General features: G+C 39.1%; 1 protein-coding gene across 4 annotated transcripts in view; it reads left to right on the top strand.

The window, feature by feature from the left end:
• Window positions 1-21,350, top strand: part of KDM4C (lysine demethylase 4C) — a 410,581-nt gene that overhangs the window by 351,900 nt on the left and 37,331 nt on the right. For all 4 annotated transcript variants that reach the window (XM_003823391.6, XM_008977026.5, XM_008977029.3 and 1 more), the window contains one exon: window positions 12,547-12,717. In XM_003823391.6, the coding sequence (XP_003823439.1) occupies window positions 12,547-12,717 (171 nt within the window). The remainder of the gene's footprint in view (window positions 1-12,546; window positions 12,718-21,350) is intronic.

The raw sequence follows: 21,350 nt of genomic DNA, 5'->3' as shown, positions 1-21,350 counted from the left end.
TAATGAAAACCTTAGATTCTGACAAAATGTAATGAAAGTATATTTTTAAGACTATTAACTGCAAGCAATAGAAAAGGCAATTAAATGAAATAACTTCCAATATTTGTAACTAAAAGGCTACTCTCCAAGTCTTGATTGTACGTCCACTTTCAACAAATATGATACACAAAACTCTGGATTAGCTCAAAAGGCCCCCTGAGGCCTCTTGGCAGGAAGCCAGTGATTCTAGAGGAATGCCTTATCTTCTTTGTCATGTCCTTCCGTGGAATATTGGAGCATCCTGGGCTCTGCACATTTCTCACATACAAGTCAATACCTCTTTTCTTTCCAGGGAAAACGGGTAGTTTCTTCACCATTGCCAGTCAGAAGTTGGCATCTTTTCATCTTGAAGTGTCACATGTCCTTTCTTGTCTTCTCATCCTACACTGGTGTAGTGGGTCAGTGAAATTATAATGTCTGAAGAAACGTAAGAAATTCCTGTTTCTTCTGGAATGATGTTCTGAAATATCATTTTGGCTCTCTCAGCCATTACTGGGCAGACCCGGCACTCGGACGCTTTTGCTTGGAGCAGGAGACAGGGAGAAGTGAAATTTTCTTCTTTGCAAGCATCAGATACCTTAATGAGTTATTTTCCATTTTGTTTGTCCCTCGAGTGGGCCTTTTAGTTAAGTTTGTTCACCTTTCCCCATACATTTCTCAGGAATTAGAAGAAAATACAAAATTTGGAAATCCTTAAATTCAACAACTTTTAATTATACCTTAAAATGTCATGTTTATTACATATTTGGAGAACAGAGCAGTATCCTTACTGTATCTGAGAAAGTAACTTTAATTGAGGTTATGTGGACCACCTAAGGTTATATGGACCTTGGGTGATCAAGAACAGGAGGGCCGCAGGCAGGAAACTAGGAAGGGTGCAGTTACCATTAGAGCACCCCAGTTCTTTCCCATCCTGCCCCCACGTGAACCCCATAACATACCTCTCTTTCATGCACAGTGCTGGGTACGTGGGTCCACTCAGTTAACACTAGACAATCTGACAGATGGATTTAGTTTGCTGATTAATACTGGACTTTAAACAGTTTGTGGATTTATCCCTTTTGAGTAACATTGGCGAGATAGGCAGAATCTGCACTCCTGCCGTGGATGTGATGGACATTAGAAAGCTTTTGGCTGACTTCCCTTTCACCATACCTTTAGTTGCTTCTCCTGAAGTCCAGAGAAACCTAGGAAGTTTGTGTTTTCTCTTTCTCTGTCATTCTCTCCTCATGTAAACAGTGTGTCTTTATAGGCACAGTTACCTCTTCCTCTCTAATGTTGTCTCCCGCTCAAAATGACCACCCATCTTTGTTGGGGACAGTGTATCAATGTAGATAAGAGTTACAAAAGTATAATAATAACTAACATTTGTATAGTGTCTTTTATAGTTACACGTAGTACATTATGTCATTTGATGTTCATAGTAAACTTGTGTGTGGTACATATTATGATTATACCCATGTGACAGGTTATGAAATTGAATTTCAGAGAGGTTCAACAGTCTTCAAAAGTTATAGAACATTCAGGTTGTCAGAATCAGAGCACGTGGCATTTCATTTGGATTGTGCTGTTTTAGTAGTCATTTTTCTAATTTGAGACTATGACTTGGATTTGTTTACATGGTATTATGATTTACCTGGACTTCCTTCTTGGTGGTACAGAAAATCTGTTAAACTATTTAATTAGTCTGTTTTGCTTTGGGTTACCGTGTTCAATAACAAAATATTTGCATCTGTTTTAGTGTGTTTAACCCATTCACCAACTGTAATTGAGAGTCAGAAATCGTTATAGGCAGGAGTTACCATTGAGTGATACCCTGTGTCGCTTGCTTCTCTCATTTGGAAGTGTCCCATCGGACGTCATTTAAAGGAAATATTATCTTATTGTTGAGTAAATGCTTTCCTTCTCATTTTATTCTCTCCAAATTGTAATTCCTCCAACTTTGTTATTTTATTTTCAACATTGCTTTGAGTATTTTCGGTTCTTCACATTTTTGTATAAATTTTAGAATCATCTTGTTAATTTCTACACACACACACACACACACACACACACTGCTGTTAATGATTGAGATTGTGGGAATATATTGCTCTTCCTAAATTATATTGTTGGCACCCAAGAAGCCTGAAGAACTCCTGAAATAAAAAAGCCCAAGGCAGAGCTTCTAGGGTCTAGCATCTGGGAAGTCACTGATTCTCTAGCAACAGTAATGAAATTGGATGTGACTGTAGGCGAAGCTCATGCCAGGTTTTAGCTTAGCAGTGGCCCACTACCAGCTCCACCTGTCTAACTAATGTGAACTCTCATCTCTGCTCTTTATGAATTAAATTGCTTACTCTTTAGAATACGTAGCAAGCAGGTGGTATGTTCCTGTTGAGAGGTTTACACATTAACACAGTGAGGCAAAGATTCTGCTATATCTAAAGATGGTTCTCTGTTCCCGGTTCTCTTCACTTACCAAAACAGGGCCAGTACCTCCGAGGTGAGCTCATGATTCAGATGGAAAAAAATTAGTTTTTTCTCAGCATCTCAGCATCTAATGCAGCCTGTTGTTTGTGCTTCTACAGACATTAAAGTGAGTAAGACCTTAAATCTGCTGGGAAACTGCTTACCACCATTTCCCACTGTATTATATGTTTGTAATTAAAAACCCATGAGAAATAAAAGTACATGTGAACATACACACATGTGGAAAATTAAATACTTGTGACGTTTTGATGAGTCATATGTGTATTTGTGCTGTAAGAACAAGTATTTCTTCATGAAGCCCCAGGGATTTAGGTTTTTCTGGGCAGAGGATTTTTACCTAGCTCTTGTAATTTACAAAGAAAGCTTTCACTATGACAAGGCAAGTTTAGATGAGTGGTTCCTGCTGCATACCTTTGGTAAAAGAAGAATAGTTTGTATTGATTTATTTATTGCAATCCTTGTAGAAATTTTTATCAGATGGATACTTTGAAAAAATACAATAATAATATTTCACAGGTTATTAATTCATAGAAATTAAGGATAAATAACAAAGTTGAGATGGTGAAAGGGTCATTGCTTACAAATGGAAACCTGCTCTTTGGCCTGTACATCGGCTAAGTTACTTACTTTGGTTTCTTCACCTGTTCAGCCTTGCTGGCGCTATGGGTTTCTACATACATTATTGCATTTGGATTTACGCCCTTTATTAACATCATATGTAGATAGAGAACCCAGTTGGGGATTTTCCCAAGGTGACATCTCCGCCCATGACTCATCCTGCTAGATGTTGGGTGACCCTCCTTCCAGATGTAAACACAGGTCAGCCTTGCCAGGTCTGATAAGAGACTACCTATACGGCCAAAGCAAAGAATCTTCCCTCATTCTACCTCACAAAAGCCCTTCCCCCTGTGCTCTTGCCCTAGAGATTAACTGTTCTCTCTCTGGTCTCTGTCAAAACCTCAGTGGGGAGAAATGATATTTAAGAATGCAGTGCATATGTCCACTTGAGTATTTAAGTTAGATTCCCGTGTCAGGTTAGGCCACCAAGAAATTACCTATTTTAGCTTCCATAACGTAACCCTTCATAAGGTGCCTTCATTGAGTTTCATTTCATTACTGTGTCTTTTTAGTGACAGTATATACAAGCACCATTATATAAATAGCATTGTTGCCATTTTCCCAAGTCTACTGTTAAAAGATTGGCTACTGTGTCATTAAGTATTCCAGGTGATAAAATCTTTTTAATAATTATGAAGAAAAATTTGTGTCTTAGAAAATGGGAAAAGATACTATTTTCTTTCATTAATTCTAGCACAAATTTAACCGTTCTGTCAATCTTGAGCATAGGCAGAGATTGCATTAACAGTTTTTGTAACTGTCTACAATGGAAATCATTTTACCATTTTAACAGAAATTTAAAAAATATTATTTATGCTCATCAACAACTTTGTAATCAGGATATTAATAATTGTTAGACCTACCTTTAGATATTAGTATTTAATGCATTATTTTAAAAGCATATTTGTTTTTCCTTTCCGGTGAGGGAACCAAAAAGGAAAAAGAAAAAAAAAAGAAAGAAAAACACGTTTATTTTTCTAATATAATTATTTGTTTGTAATCTTCTGTGTTTATTTTATGCATTTGAAAACATAGTTCTGAGTAGGGCTTCACAAAGTAGCCAGAGTGGTCCCTGGCACATTCTCCAACAGCCTTCCTGGGGTGGTGCATGTGTACTTCCTGGCAGCCTCCCTCCTGGTTCAGATGTTTACCTGCATTTTCTTCTCTGGAGGGCCTCTTCCTTCCGTGATCTGAGCTCTCTTAATACCTTGCATTATGATCAGCCATGTCTGTCTCTCTTACTAGTATGTGAGCTATTTGAGAGAAGGGACTCTCTCATTATTTTATTTTTATTCTTAGCACCTAGGAATGTGCCTTATTTGTAGTGAGCCATTAGTAATTTCTTATTTAAATGCCACTTTTTTAAACCCCCATCCCATTCTAGTATTGCTCTTCCTCGTGGCATTGATTGACAGCTTGTTCTTGGCATTTTGGCTCAGAGTTCACTGCTGTAGAATGCTCATCAGGCAAGGAATGATGATTTTTTTTTTTTCATTGGATTTTCATTGGATTTTCTCAATGCTAACTTTAAATTTTTTTAAGTCAGCCTTTTGGATGTTGTTGTGCCTTTGATGAAGCAGTCCAGGTATTAGGAACATACTTTCCTCCTTCTTCAGGTTGTAATCATTGGTAGTTAGCTGTCTTTTGTTTGAAATTTGGCTATTTATTTCAACGTTGGTAGTCTTAGGAAAGCTAGAGAGTTTTCTTATAAGGGCCTGTATAATTTCCAAGTTCACACTTGATTGAAGGCAGCATGGTATCAGTACATTTGAACAATTGGATCTTATTATTAGTGCTGTCCCTTAGAGATGGCTTAGTATGATGGGAAGGACAGGAATAGTAATGAATTCCAAAAAGACATGATTAGTTTTTTTCTTAATACAGCCCCAAACCTGAGAATGAAATTATTTATTTGATTGAAACAACATGTGTTTGGAATCAGTGGTGATTATTAAAAACAGTAAAAGTGCAATTTTTTTCTTATATCACATTTGCCTTAAATATGAGATGTAGGTAAGTCAGATGAAATTTTATGACCAAATTTTTATCATTTCACTTTACAAAGTGTTCATTCTCTCAAGTCTTTCTTACATCATATTTACTGAACTGAAGAATAAATGTTGAAGATGGTGTTTTCTTCCTAACTCACTTGGTCAGCTGTTTTTCATTTTTGTTTTCAGCATATCAGTTGAATAGTTCTGACTATACATGGGCTGGCTGATATTTAAGGAATTTTTAAAAATTGGAAGGACTCTTAGTTTTTTATATGTAGTATTTCAGGAATTATTAAATATATAATCCATGAAAAATAAAGAGAAATACATAAAGAAGTACTAAATAAATCCCATTACCCAGAGTTATACATCACTAACATTTTACTATATATTTTCTCAGTGTTCCTTTTTTCTAGGCATACATATCTGTGTGAGTGACACATCATCACAAGATTTAGCGGTTTAAACCAGTGATAACTATTTAGCTCATGATTCTGTAGGTTATCAATTTAGGCTAGGCTTGGCTGAGGGGTTCTTCTGGTCTAAGCTATGCTGCCTCATGCATCTGTGGTCAGCTGCAGAATAGCTTGTCTGATCTTGGCTGGATTCTCTCACAGGTTTATGGCCTGTGGTCAGTGTGATCTCTCATCTCCAACAGGGTAACTTGGGCTTGTTCACACAGCAGAGTCTGAGGTTCTTAGAGAGAAAGCAGAAGTGTTCAAGCCCTCTTGAACAAAGGACTATGAATCTGTGTACCATTACTTCTGCTATATTCTTTTGGCCAGTGCAAGCTAAGCCACAGTCTAGGCCAGATTCAAAGGGTGGGAAATAAACTTCAGTCCTTGATAGGAGGATCTACAAAGTCGTATGCACAGGATGTGGAAACGGGGAGGAGTGAAGATTTTTGGGCAGTTTGGAAATTTACCACAGTGTACACGTGTGTATACATATGTGTACGTAGATGAAAAGTGAGAGCATATACATTCTGCATTTTTATCACCAGACATGCTCCAAATCCAAGTTACTAATCCGACCCTGTGGATATATTGGGGAAAGTAAATAAATCTTACATGGGAAGTGCCTCAACAAGTATCTAGAACAATACCTTCCATTCAATCAATGGAAGGCTTAAAAAAAAAAAAAAAGGAAATGTAATTTCTTTAGGCCACTGCTTGAATTCTATTGGTGTTACTTCCTGGTTGGCTTTATTTCCTTGCTCATGTTTTTCTATGTTTACTTCCTGGTTGGTTTTATTTCTTCACTCATTTTTTCCCATGCTTATTTTCTGGTTGGTTTTATTTCCTTTTCTTTCCATGTTTATTCTTTTGGTTGATGGTCTGGAGCACCTATGTTGTGTTAGTCTATTTTCGCATTGCTATGAAGAACTACCTGAGACTGGGTAATTTATAAAGAGAGAGGTTTAATTGACTTATGGTTCTGCAGGCTGTACAGGAAGCATGGATGGGGAGGCCTCAGAAAACCTACAATCATGGCAGAAGGCAAAGGGGAAGCAGCTCATCTTATATGGTCTGAGCAGGAGGAAGAGATAGCAGTGGGAGGTGCCACACACACACACACACACACACACACACACACACACACACACACTCTCTCTCTCTCTCTCTTAAACAGCCAGATCCCGTGAGAACTCTATCACAAGACAGCACTAGGGAGATGGTGCTAAACCATTAGAAACCACCCCCGTGATCCAGTCACCTCCCACCAGGCCCCACCTCCAATACTGGGGATTCCAATTCAGCATGAGCTTTGGGTGGGGACACAGAGCCAAACCATATCACCTGTCATGGGAGAGCACTGCTCTAGACTACTTCTAAACTGTTCTGAGATCTTGGAAAAGTCACTTGACTTTGTCAAGAGTATCAGTAGATGTTACATCATCTATTTAGTCAAAATAAAAACTACCTCACAAAATTATTGGGAGAATTTAATTACCTCATGAATATGGACATATGCTGGAAACTAGATGTGTTATCGTTCCTAGGAATTATTTATGCTTTTATGGAATGTCTGTAACGTTTTTTACTTAACATTTTGGCCGTATCCCCAGCATCTCTAACTGGCCCTACCATTTTTTAAAATGACATGTATATTTTTTTAAGCCACTGTTGGTTCATTTCTGCTTAGTTCATATTAAAGGAAATTCAAGTTTTACAGCCTTAGCTTACACACTAATCTTCAGAACACCATAGCCATTTCTTTAATCTGATGGATGCCCTCGCATGATGCCTGTCTTCTCTGATCAGAAATGACATTCTTAACATCAATAGATTCTTAGACTTTTCTGACAGGAAATATTTTTGAGGATATGTAATCAGTTATGGGGTATGCTTGTCAATACATTTTTCCTGCAAAAATAAATCAGAAATCCTATCAAAATAGCATTATGAAAGAATCCATTTCCCTTAATACTCCTCATGAAATGGTCATGCCCGAAGTTTCTGAGAATTTTTATTTAGATGAAGGTTGTGTATTTAATTTATATACTGGCCATTTTTCTAACCAGCCAATCTGCATAAATTTCATATCCTAAGCAGGAAGAAAATGGTTGTGATCTGGAGCCAGCCTCTTCCTTATAAAGCCTGCATCACCTTCCTTTTCCCTTGGCTAGCCTCTTCTACTTTCCAGACCCTGTGAATTTCACCATAAACCTTCTTTATTCCCTTCCGCTACCCACATACATGCACACCTAGCCAAAGAAAGAGAAACCAAAGAAACAGAACCTGTAGGGATAAATAGGGATATCACTCTACAGTGTCCCTTTGCTTCTCTTTGCCCTTTTCTGGACAGGAGCAGATAGAATTCATTCCTCTTCCATTTTGAAAGTTTGTCTGTGCCTATTCACTTACCAACTCATTTATCCATCCATTCATTCATTCACTGTTCATCTGTCAGGAACAGTGTTACAGACACCGTGCTGGGTTCTGTGGATAAAAAGACAAGCTCTGGCACTGATTCGTAGAGTTTACCCTGTCATTAAAGGGATGGTAACTGAAAGAGTCATGTGGCCAGGGTCGTAAGAGAGTTGTTAACAAAGGCTTTGGGAGCCCTGGGGATGGAGAGGAGACCACATTATGCCTTCCTTCCTGGGGACAATAGCCATGTGCCTGAATTTGACAAGAGTAGAGTCAGAGGCTACTCGAGCGGGTGAGGTGAAGGGTGGGTGCCTGGATTGTTTTCCTGGCAGTGATTTGGGGCTGGACTGATCCTTGTCAGTGAGAAGTCAGGGTGCTGCCCACTCATCCATGCCAATGACTCAGATACCATAGGAAAGTGGTTGACTCACCTGAGCTGAAGGTCTCAGTATGTTCTTCATTTCCTAGATGAAGCCAGTTAGGATTTGCTGAGAGTCTGCTCCCAGTGAGGCTAGGCATCCTTTGTGCTTCATCCTGTTTTATAGCACACCTCTGATTTAGGTGTAATTTCTTCCACAGATGACCAAACTGAGGCTGACAAGGGTTATGTAACACCCCCAAGATCACACAGCTAGTAAGAGTAATCAGCTTATAATGCAAATCCCAACGCATTGTCCCCTTGGAGGGCAAACAGTTTTTATTCAACTTCCAATTTTAACAAAATATACACTAAATAACTAATATCATAATAAAATACAATGCTTGTAATGCTGACAATGACTGTTTTTCAGTTTTACAGAGAGGGCAACATCTGCAAGAAAGTTCTGCCAAGATGAAGCTGTGTGTGTCCCTAATCCACATCACTCAGGGCCACTGTCTGTGGCCACACAGGTTGTGAATGTGGCCTCCTAGAGTTAGTTGTAACCTGTAAGAAGTAGCTGTCACAGGCCCAGTCTTGGAGTCACATCACTCTGCATGCTGTGCCTCCACTCATATTAATTACTACATCCAAGTCACTCTCTTACTTTAAAAGGTTGGATATATTTAAAGGGGATGAATCGGGGTAAAGTCGTAAACTGCGTAATTATTTCAGTATATGTTATATACTGTCACCTAGCTGTTAAAGATTTCTACTTCAAGTATAGTGCATATAAATCAGGCTTCTTACTGTTGTGCTTTGTCAGATGTTTACATACCTACCGACACCTAAAGGTACAGAAAATTTTCCCAAGCAACCCAGTAATCACTGGGGAATGATTTCAGGAAGGAAAGAAGGAAAGTATCCTTTTGTTCTGTCAGGTATGTGGGACACTAGATGACAGAGATGGTTAGAGACCCTTACGAAGATGTTTGCTGGGAGGGGACTTTCCCCTTTGTCCAACTCATGAGCATTCTTGTCCCCAGTTCCTTTCTTCAGACCCTCATCTCCTGCTATACTGTCGCACTAAGCTGCACCAGCCACTTGTCTATGGCCATACAGACCTGGATCACCTGTCTTCTACATCTAAACCCCTCAGTGGCTTCCTAGGTTCACAGAATAACATTTAGATTCCCTAGGATGGCATAAGAACTGTTCTCCCCCACCCCCAGTGCCCTGACCCCTGCTCCCCGGGCCATTTCTCTAGTTTCTCCTACTTTCCACACCATAGCAAGACCTCTTGCATTTCCCACAACAGAATGGCTGTTTCCTGCTTCTGGGCCTTTGGTCATGCCTGTCACTCTGTCTGTCCTTGATTGTGTTCTTCCCCTAATTCTGACTGCTGCAAGCCCAGGAATGAGGAGTCCTGCTGTAGATGGCATGCTAGAATGTGTTCCATCAGTCTTCTCTCACGCCACCTGTGAGATGGCTTCATGGCACATACCTGTGTAGGCCTGTTCCAGGAAACAGTAATATAGCCTTAGTGGTTTTGTGTATTTGACTCTCCAACATCAGATGTGGTGCCCACTGGCTAGCTACAAATGACTGTTGAGGAAATTAGTGAATGAATGACTCTCTGGGAATGTCTTTGTTTGGTTTCTAGAAGAAAAAGATAAGCATAACACTCTGTACACTACAAGGTGTTTTAGCTTTTTTGAAATTCACGGGGGAAACAAAAGCAAAGCCTCTGATTGACTAGTGATTCTGGATGATGATAAACTGTATTTCCCAGGAGTGTTCTAAATATCCATGCAAGAAAAGACTGGGGTTTAATGAGTCCCTGCTTTCTGTAGGCACAGATGACGTGTCAGGCTAATTTTGGTCCCTTGGGGATTATGAAGGCCTGGACCTTCCCATGAGCTTGGTTCAGGGCCTTCCCAGCAGGTCAGAGCTCATGACATCAAACAAATCAAAGTTGATGCCTGAGCTTTTGAGGCTGGTATAAAGAAGATCCAGTCTTGAGAGCAGACTTTGGCATTAGATGTTGACTGCAGTCTCTTCCTAGTAGGTACAGGCTTTGTAGGAGTTCCTGAAAGGGGAACGGGGACTATAGCCTTATCTTGAAAATCAAAACAAACAACCCAAATGACAACAAACTAACATTTCTAGAGCACTTAATATGTGCCAATCACTCTGCCAAGTATTTCTGAGAGAAGTCATTTATTCTTAAGTCTTGTTTCCTTAGCATGATGTATATACCCTGAGGCCTACACATGGTTTTTTAGGATGCCAGGAATATGTGTGGAAGGAGAAGAGGGGGAGGGAGAAAATGAAATAAAGATGGAGTCTACAATTCATGCCCATATTCTTAGGTAAGGACTGCAACCCAGCTGTTATCAGTATGAGCTGGTAATTGAACTTGAGTCTTAATTCTTAATTTAAAAATAAAGTGAATTGTCATATGCGTTAGTTTTTCTAGTCTAAAACTATTAATACAGCTCTTCTACGGGTCTTAAAAATTACTTGGGTGTATTTAGGGATTTGAGCAAATGAGTAAATGGGTTTATATTGTAGAAGCCAAGGTTTTCACTGAAAAAGGATGAAGACACAAATATGGAATAGAGGGAGGCAAGAAAGAACCTGCAGGGATGAATAGGGCTATCACTCTGAACTGGTGATTTCCAATATATGTGTGTTTGTGGCAAATTGATATACGCATGTGCGTATTTATGCATATATATGTGCACATGTTAAATGCATGTATTTCATTGTTCCATCTACTGGAAAGATTGAGAATCAAAGATACTCCTGTAATAAGAGCATACCTAAGCACCTGTATCTGAGTTTCTAATGTCACTGCCCCTCTAAACTGAACCATACTCCTGGAATGGCTAATTTCAGGACTGGTGCAAGATGATCCTGAAACATCTTATCAGACAAGATAGTAAAGAACTGCTGTTAAAAAAAAAAAAAAGAAAAGAAAAAGAAAGAAAGAAAGATCACAAGAACCAGTACGAAGGGGCTCTTATTGGTCAAATCTGGGACAGTTTGAACACCAAAATAATAAAGTAAAGTAAGAACTATAAACAACTGGGGAGGAGGAATTCATCAGCCCATAATGACAATGGGTGGATAGAAGGAAAGATGGATGGATGGATTGATGGATGGATGGTTGGATGGATGGATGGATTGATGGATGGATGGATGGGTGCAGGGAAATATGGAAGACTCCTGCTTACCAAATGTCAACTAAGTAATAAATGTGGATGGGTGATAGAGCAGGAAAAATCAGCATACACCACCATTGCAGTAAAGATTATGCACAAAACTCAATGGACACTAATTCAAACAGAGATTTAAGAGGAACAGGACATTTACATATTGATGAAATTGTCTTTCACAGATTGCTTTAGTATAATAGATAAATAGTAATTAAGTGGAGAAATTGAACTATACTTTGATCAGGATCAAAATTAACATTATCATTGAGGGGTAAGCAAACATCGTGTGCCTTCAGAATATCCTGAGAACAAGAGAACATCACCTATTTGGGATTCTGGCCAAAAATGTATAACCTGAATCTAATCATGAGGAAACTTAAGACACATGCTTTATTAAAAAGCAGGAAGAGGAAGAATTGTATCCTTCCAAAGTAGCACTACCATAAACAAAGACAGAGGAAATGGTCCTGATTAAAGAAGCCTAAAGAGATGTGGCAACTAAATGCAATACTTGACTCTAGACTGGATTCTGTGCTTGGGAGTTTGAGGGTAGGGAAGGTGAATACCATAATGGCCATTATTGGATCATTTGACCAGCTGGAGTATAGATGGAGATTAAAGTATCCTATCAGTGTTCAGTTTCCTGAAGTTGATATATTTGCATATACACATACACGTGTGTATATATATACATACATATTCTTTTCTCTCTCTCTTTGTATATGCATACACACACAAAACCAATGGATGAACCTGGGTAAAGAGTGTTAGTATAAACAAGTAGTGTTTATACTATTTGTCTTCTTGCAACTTTTCTGTAAGTTTGAAATTATTCTTCAATATTAAGTTAAAATTTTTTTTTTAAATCTTGGCCAAATAAATGATTGTTTTTCAAATGAATATTTTTTATTTTACATCCTTTCTTTTCCTGTTCTCTTACTTCTTTTCTTCCTTTTTTGTGTCCCTTCTTTTAGAAGTCCAAGGCTTGCGAGAAGGTCATTTCCGTGGGTCAAACGGTCATCACGAAGCATCGGAACACCCGGTATTACAGTTGCAGAGTGATGGCTGTGACATCGCAGACCTTCTATGAGGTCATGTTTGATGATGGCTCCTTCAGCAGAGACACATTTCCTGAGGATATCGTGGTAAGTAGGCTTCCTTGAGTGCCTGCTACCCAGAGTAATTTAAAAAAAAAACCAAAGTAGCTGAGCCCTTCAGAATTTTTCTTTTGGCTTTTTGAGTAGCTCATTCACTTGGTTCATAGACTTTATCATTCTAAATAATATCCAGGTGAACTTAGACTGATCTTCCCACATTCTTTTAATTGAGTGAGAAATGTTATTTGGCCAAGAAATAAGGGAGCAGCCCTCACGACCTAATCACCTCTTAAAGGTCCACCTGTTAATACTATCACATTGGCAACACCTGAATTTTGGATGGGACCTATTCAAACCATAGCAGATATGAATCCACCTATTCTTTCCTGTTAAAAGATGTGAACAAATTTGAATTCTTTTATGACTTCTTTTTCTTTATGCTTAACTAGAGAATGTGGGTTTGATTAATCTGCCTCGACAGTGTATTTAAATCTTTGGATATTCCACATGGGAGTAACAAAAGTCACACAGAAGAAAGGCTGTGGCATTTAATGAGTTTCGTTACTGTGGCGGAGACTAGAACTCTGTGTGTGTGTGTGCGCGCGCGTGTGTGTGTGTCTGGCTGTCTTGTTGGTCTGTCTCCATCTCCTCCTTCCTCTGTCCCCTCAGCAAACGCCTTGGGGCTCATTCTGAGGAACTAGTGAACGTGTGCCAGGGTAATGACTGACTTTGTTTCAGGGCTTGCTTTTTAGCAGGGTGTTTTCACAAGAAGAGCACTTTCCACAGAGGGTTTTTTTTGACACCGAAATCAAATCCCGTGACTGAGAGGAGAGTGAGTTAGTCTGGTGCTGATCCTGTTATCCCTTCTCCTTTCGGGGGGTGTGTGAGTTTGGGGAGCTGACCCTTAATAATGTAGTCATCACTTCTGCCTCATTCTGGGTCTCTGTTGATGCTTTGCTTTTGTTTGTATTTGGAAAGATATTTTCAGCGACTCTTTAATAGTCATAATTGTGTATTATGTGCACTTGAAAATTAAATGTAACTTTTTGAGATTGCTAAAGACAGTTTCTAGGATTTTGGTCTCCAGGTGTTGAAGAAACATTGATTCAGTTAGTTTTGTTATACTTACCTCTCTCTATGCTGGTAAGAATGACAAGTATATAAACAAAAGTGACCTTATTTGAAAGATTTTAAAGCAAATGAATGTAAATTATTTAAAAATCCCAGAAGAGTGAATTGTGTTTCTTACCAGGGTTCTAGCTGGAGCTTCCCTTTACTGCATTGCCACTGTTATTCATAAACAGCATCCCTTAGGTGACATACTCCCCTTGTTAGAATTAGTCATCCCTTCAAGCACTCAGTCTGCATTCACTGAATCCCTGCTGTGTGTCACTTACTTACCACACTAGGTGCTGGAAACATAAAGAGAAAGAAGATGTCATCCTTGCTCAGTCTTGGTGGGAGGTAGGCTGGTAAATGGATGCTTTCTCTACTGTGGACCCATGTCTAGAACCCATGTGGTTCTATACTTGAACTACAAGCAATCTACCACCTGTTGGGGCTGGAAGAATGAGTAACACTTACATTTACCATGTTCCAGGCACTGCTCCAAGAACTGGAACCATGAACTCAGTTCATCCTCATAACCCTACACACTAGGCACTATAATTTTTCACATTTTGCTGTTGAGGAAACTGAGGCACAACATGGTGAATAATTGTCTCAAGGTCACACATAATTAAGAAGTTTCAGAAACAGTATTTGATTACATGTAGTCCGTCTCTAGAACTTCCACTCTTAACCCTGGGGAAGAAAGGACATTTAAAGCAATAGGAGATACACTTGTAGAAAGAGATGATAAGGAATTGGCTCTGTGATTATGGAGGCTGAGAAGTCCCAAGATATTTTTGTAGAGATGGGGTCTCACCATATTGCCCAGGCTGGTCTTGAACTCCCGGGCTCAACTTAATCTTCTGCCTCAGCCTCCCAAAGTGCTGGGATTACAGGCATGAGCCACGGTGCCCAGCCCCACACACCATTATTTAAGTCATGGGTTTAATTGCTAAGATCATCCCACTTCCACTTTTGATAATTCATCTACATCAGAACTGTTGTCTGGGAGATGGGTACCCTGCTCAGTACCCTAATGGAAAGTTTCATCAGGACGTAAAAAAAAAAATGTAATCAGGTTTGTTTCTGTCTCAGTATCTTGAAGATCATGGCAGAATAATTATATGGTGAAAACACTAACTACATTTCACATTCCTCAGAGAAATCTTGTTTTCATTAGGTGATATACCTGTAACATGAGCAACTGGTGGTAGAAAATGATGTTTTTCTTCTGTTTGTCCAAAAACTCTCTAATCCACACAGTGTGCATATCAGATGTGAGTGCCACTGGGAAGAATTATTCATCAAATTATTCATCAAATGTAGTGTGACCCCAATGTTACTGGCTACTGAAGAACTAGTTCTCTAAGCCTCAGGTACTGGTTAACTAGAACTGCTTTAAGGGTACAGTGCAATTTCAGTTTCCTATGAAAATCAAATGTAGGATCTCAAGTTTAATCATCCCAAGCTATTTATCTATGTATGGCACAAATAGAGTCCCTTATGGAGCCTGATGCTTTAGTAAAGAAAGTTACATACCCATATTTATAGAGTTGATGATTACAAATCATTTCATAAACCCAACAGATGAGAATCCTTTAATGCAGGCTGGCCTATCCATGTTTGAGAAATTTGGCAGGCGTTACAAATGCTTATGTTAGGGTTATGTGACTGGAGAGAGCATTTGGAGCAGTAAGGAGAAACGCTCTTTGAACTATCAGGAAATGTCTTTCCCTACCTAGGTACTTTATTTCTGTGCTAGCCAGAAAAAATGTGCAAAAAATTCTTTCTCAACAATGCACCTGCAAAATGTGTGTATCAGCCCAGTTAAACTCCACATGCAATCTGTAGCTGTCAAGGGAAGTAATAAAAGGTGTATTATTACACACCTCCATCTGTCAGTCTATGAAATTGGGACACACTTCTGATGAATTTTTTTGCCTTCCACTATTTTGATGGGCATGAAAGTTGCCCACCTGGAAGTATTCAATGAGCATAAAGATTCCAGGGTCTCTGTTAGCCTCTGCCAAAACCTGGGATCCTCTAGCATGCACCTGTTTACAGTAGAGTGATGACTGCTTCCTTTCCTCTGAACTTTGAGCTCACTTTGAGGAAGGAGAATGATACAGTGGACACTTGAGTTCTCACTTAACATTCACCACTGGGCATGAGAAGAGAAACAGGACCATTTAGAAATTTGATAGCAGGAGTCCATCACTGAAATTTCCATGAGGACTGGCTACATTTTTCAGCTTTGGTTGAAATGTGAAAGAAGCATGAAAACAATACTCTTCAAGATGCTGGGGGTGAGCAGTTATGGCTTTTAGTTTTGAGGGCTGTGCAATGCAAACTGAGGTTCTTGCAGCCAATGTTTTTTTCTCACATAAAGGCAGTTTGCTTAAACTTTCCAGCCCCAGTTTTTTTCCCCTACTAATTTGAAAGGAGCAAATAAACTAAATGCCTGACATATAGTAGGAAAAGTCCAATTTTTTAGAATATTAACTTTAGTATGTAGAACTTTTTTTTTCTTTTTCCTTCCCATCTAGTTTATACTAACCTTTTCTGGTCTTGAAATTTGGAGTTAGAAGATGTGTCCTCAGAACTTCATGCCTACTTGTCAGATTAGATGAGAACCTGTACTTGTGAGGTTTTGCTGGGTCCATTTATCATTCCCACTTGCTATGAGGTAGTCCCAGCATCTTTTAGACTTTGTAATAGCCTAGTTCCCTACATTTATGCTTGTGTTTTCTGAGTGTATTTTTTCAGTGTTATTTCAGTGGCTTTCTGTAACAAACCCTGCTCCAGAGTAAGTACACACTCATTTCACAGACGTGTTACTTGCCAAGTCTCACAAAAGCTCCTCAAAGTACACGGTGACAGAGGTAGGTCCTGATTGCAGGTTAGTCCCCTTGTTCCATTGCTTATTGCCTTAGAAGTTCTGCTCTTTGTGGCTTAGTACAGCTGAGGTAGAAGACGCTGTGCCTGCTCTAAGGGAAAACACAGATCAAGTAGGACGCGGTGTAAAACCCGTTTCAGTGTTGAGCCCCGCACAAGCCCTCGCTTGGCAAGCATAGGTGTAGGAGAGATCTGGGTATTCCAGAGGCAAAAGAAAATATCCAAGTGGGTTTGAGAAACTAGAACAGAGTTGTTCCCAGAAACGTTCTCTACTGTGGGATCCCGGGGAACATTGTTGGATCCCTCTTGCCTCCTAGATTTTGAGGTGTCCTAGATGTTCAGGTCAGGTAGCCATGCATATATGGCATTGGCAGATACCCGTTGTCAGTGAGCTCACCTCAGCCCTGTCCCATCCCAGACCATTTGTGTTATGTGTGCTCCAGAGGGCTGCCCTTCTCCTCTTCCCTCTCCCCCTCCCTGCCAGGAAGTTCTGGTTCTTTTGGAATCAGTGGACATTTGCCAGAGAAGGCTTTGGAAACTTTCTTTGGTTTAGAGGTCTGCAGGCATGGCCCACGTGGCCTTTCACTCTTTAGGGTTCTCTCGCTTTTCTGTCTTGACTATGGAGTTGGGAATCCGTGAGATGAAAGGCTTCACCAAATTCCAGTTAATTTTTAGTTACAAGGGAAACCTTTTATACATGTAAAAGAGTGTCTAAATTTACTTTTCTAAATGTTTAAATTTATCTGACAAATTTTATTTATAAATCTAATATTTGCATAAAAAGAGAACAAACTCATTTGTTCCTTAATTAATGTTCATATAATGCATAAATCAAATCCTAACCATGTTATGTTTATGTAGCCAAATTTCCTTGGACATTTTAACTATGATTATAAATTTAATATGTACATTTCTCACAAATGTCACAATTTTTCTAGGCATTTAATGCCCATAACTTTAATAAATCAGACATTAGTTAGTTTGAATTCTCCTATTTCAGACATTTTCAAAAACAGCATGTAAACCAGTATAATATTTACAGAACACAGATGCACCTTTATAAACACAATTTACATAAGATTGATAGATAAGTAGATAGACTTTGCCCAATCAAGGGGAAACAATATTACCATATTGGCTAGGAGTCTACTAAGAAAAAATAATCATAGAATCTGAAGGCCATTTTAGAGGCATAGGATCTGGTTATGCCTTTGAAGAATAAACCTGCAGTTATTGGGCAGGGGCTCCTAATTAAGGTCAGGTTTCATTTGATTCATCAACTCTGTAAACCTTGTACCTTTCACTGGGGTCCTGACTAGTCTTACAAGTTTCATGAACTGTCTCTGAAGTCCATGGAGGTGGTACTTTCCAGGTCCTAGAATTTTATTTCCTTTTGTGTAACTCATATGACTTTTTACATTACAGCCTTGGACATAGGAATGAAATGTTGAAGCCTTTACTCATGTTGCAGTTGCATCTTATTCCTTTTTTTTACGAATTGTGTGTGTCTCACTGACCCCAATTCTGTAGGCATCATAGCGACAGTTTCCACTCATCACTGGGGATCCTCTGGAGAAAGTATGTCGTTGCCCTGATGTCCCATGCAGGAGATTCACTAGTTGCCACAAAGACAGACTGACAGTTACGTTTTTCTTCAAATATATACCTCCCTCACTTGAGGGTATTTCTCTTATTTTCTCTTCTGGCAGTTATCTCAAGGTGATTGGCATTGGGAACTTATTCCCAAAGGACAGGTTCCTGGCACTTCCTTCCCACTTTTTTCTTTCCAGGAGAGACTCAGGTATAGCATTTCATCTTCAGCCTAACAGAATCAAAATAACTACCTTGAACTTGAGAGCAGTGTTATTAATTTCCAGGACTTCATCATCTTTTGTCAGTGCTGAATATTCATGGGTGAGCCTGCTTAAACCCATGGGCAGTGGGCACCATGAGCCAAATCCACTCCATGTTTGGGAGTATCCAGTGATGCTGTCCGTTCTGAGCTATGTGTTGAACACTGTGTTAGGCATCATGGGGGATTCAGAGATGTGTAAACACAGGTGTAGGAGGAGTGACGTGGATGTTCTGGAGGCAAAATACAATACCCAAGGAAGCTTGAAAGACTAAGAAAAAAGCCATTCCCAGAAACTTTTTCAGCTATGGGATCTTGGGAAGCAATTTTGGATCTTCGTTGGTGCCTACATTTTGAGGTGCTCTGGAGTTTTGGGTCAAGTGGCCAAGACAGTGGCAGACACCTCTTATCAGTGAGCCCATCTGAGCTTTGGGAAGTCACATCCCATCCCAGCCCACTGATGTATTATGCTGCTCCACATTGATGCACTTATACTCCCTCACCACCACCAGGAGCTGATCTGAAATATTTTACAAGAAAAACACCCAGTGGAGGTTATTGACAGTAAATTCGGGGAACGAAGCAATTGTGATGGGCCAGAGTGTTTAAAGAAGTCACATTGAGGAAGAGAGATGTCAGCTGGGTTACTGACTTAGAAGAGTTTTTTGTGTATTCTAGATACAAGTCCTTTTTCACATGCTTTGCAATGTTTACTCCCTGTCTGCATAATGTCCCATTTTATAGTATGAATATAACACATTTTGTTTATCCATTCACCAGTTGATGGACATTTGGATTATTTCCTGTTTGGGGCTATTATAAATAATTCTGCCGTGAAATTTGCTTTCAAGGCTTTGTGTGGATATGTGTTTTCATTTCTCTTGGGTAAAGACCTAGGAGTGAGATTACTAAGTTATATGGTAAGTGTGTGTTCAACTTTATAGGAAACTGCCAAACTGTTTTGCGAAGTGGCTGTGCCATTTTATCTTCCCACCAGCAACATTTGAGGTTACAGTTTCTTCATATCCTCACCAACACCTGTGTTGTCAGTCTTTTGGACAATAACCATTGTAGTGGATGTATAGTGTTATTTCACGATATTGTAATTTATGTTTCCCTATTGACTAATGATTTGAGCATCTTTTCAAGTGCTTATTAGCCATTCATCTGTCTTCTACAATGAAAAGCCTATTCAAACCAGTAATATATTTTACATTTTATTGAGTTTTCTTATATTAAGTTGTGGGAATTTTTTAAATAGTCTGTACATATCGTTTATCAGATCTTTGATTTACAAACACTTTCTCCTGGTTCGTGTCTTGTTTTGTCACTTTCTTAATAGTGTATAAAGAGCAAAAGTTATACATTTTGATGAAGCCCAATTTGTCAACTTTTTCTTAATGGATCATGTGCTTTAAAATTTGAGTTCATGAAGTTTCATGTCCTTTCTAGGTAAAGAATATTTTTTCCTCAGAGCTCTAGCAAGCAGCTCCAGGGAAAACTCAAGCCTTCAATGTTTTAGCTTTCTTGTGAGATTTATTTATTTTTTAAATAAATCAGAAACCTCTCTTTCTATAGATATGTGAACTTTCTTTAAACAAGGAGATCTCTGGCCCTGAAAAACTTTGAAACCACTGGTTCAGGTGAAGTCAATCATTACCTGCTATTTCACTGCCATGAGAGTGAGAAGTCTGTCATGAGAGAGGGTTAAGGGAGTCAGGGCATTGGTGCACCTGCTGGTCCCCTGTGCCAGCCTGAGAGCAGAACTGTTGGGAAATGTCTCCAGTGGCCTTGGCAGGCTTACCCATGAATGTTCAGCACCAAATTATGAATATCCATGACATCATCTCTAAATGTTAGGGTAGGGCTGAATCAACTTCCATTTAATACAAAATATAAACATTATGAAAATTCTTTGTTCCTTCTAATAACTAACATGGCCAGATGTCACTATCACTTCACATCATAATATCAGATTGTCAACATTCATTATTGACCCTTCGATTACTCTTTAAATGAAAATGGTACATTAGCTGCCTATGATGCAAAGTTTTACACTTTTAAATCGTTTCTTGCTCTAATTTTATTTTTATCTCAAATCTAGATACCATGACTAAGTGTAGTATAATCAGGTTGCTATATGCATGTTTCAGAAATGTCTGAAATTTTCCAGAGCTGACCTTTCCTGTAGCGCATTTGTAAGCACAGCTTTCTGCATACAATTTCTGAAATATATGGCGAATGGCAAGAGCTTCCTGAGGCGAGTTGTCAACAGGGAGCTGCCTGTTTACAAGCCATTATCTTTCACCTCTATCCAACCCCAGGTGCTAACACCCCAGGATATAGCACGTAAATTGGTGACACATCCCAGAAGATATGAGGCCCATAAATCAATGAAGAGTTTATGTTCCTTTTCGACCATGGGATTTAAATTATTTTGGCAATAGAGTGAACTTAGATTCTTATTCGATAGATATATCCAGAAGAAGTCAGTACTATCTATTTATTGATGAGCAACATTAGCTTCATTTTATTATTTCCTTTTTGTACCTTATTTAAAAGAAGTTAGTTAATTTTCATGGGTGAGAAAGAACCAGTAATAAATCTTGCCTTTTGCATTATCAAATAAATTATAATTTTGAGGTCAGAGTATGTGGGCAAACGGAGAAGAGGAATGATAGAAGAAAAGGCAGAGAGAATGGAGTGAGTGTATTTTTGTCCTTCAGTTTCTAATCTTCCCTACAGAGAGTGTTCTATGCTAAGAAGTGAGTGAAATGCTTGGAAGCTATTGCCTGCTATAATGCTTGTTGGTTGTGTGTGTTTC

Source organism: Pan paniscus, chromosome 11 (genome assembly GCF_029289425.2).
Source record: "Pan paniscus chromosome 11, NHGRI_mPanPan1-v2.0_pri, whole genome shotgun sequence".
NCBI lineage: Eukaryota > Metazoa > Chordata > Mammalia > Primates > Hominidae > Pan > Pan paniscus.
This window is presented reverse-complemented; position numbering and strand designations above follow the sequence as displayed.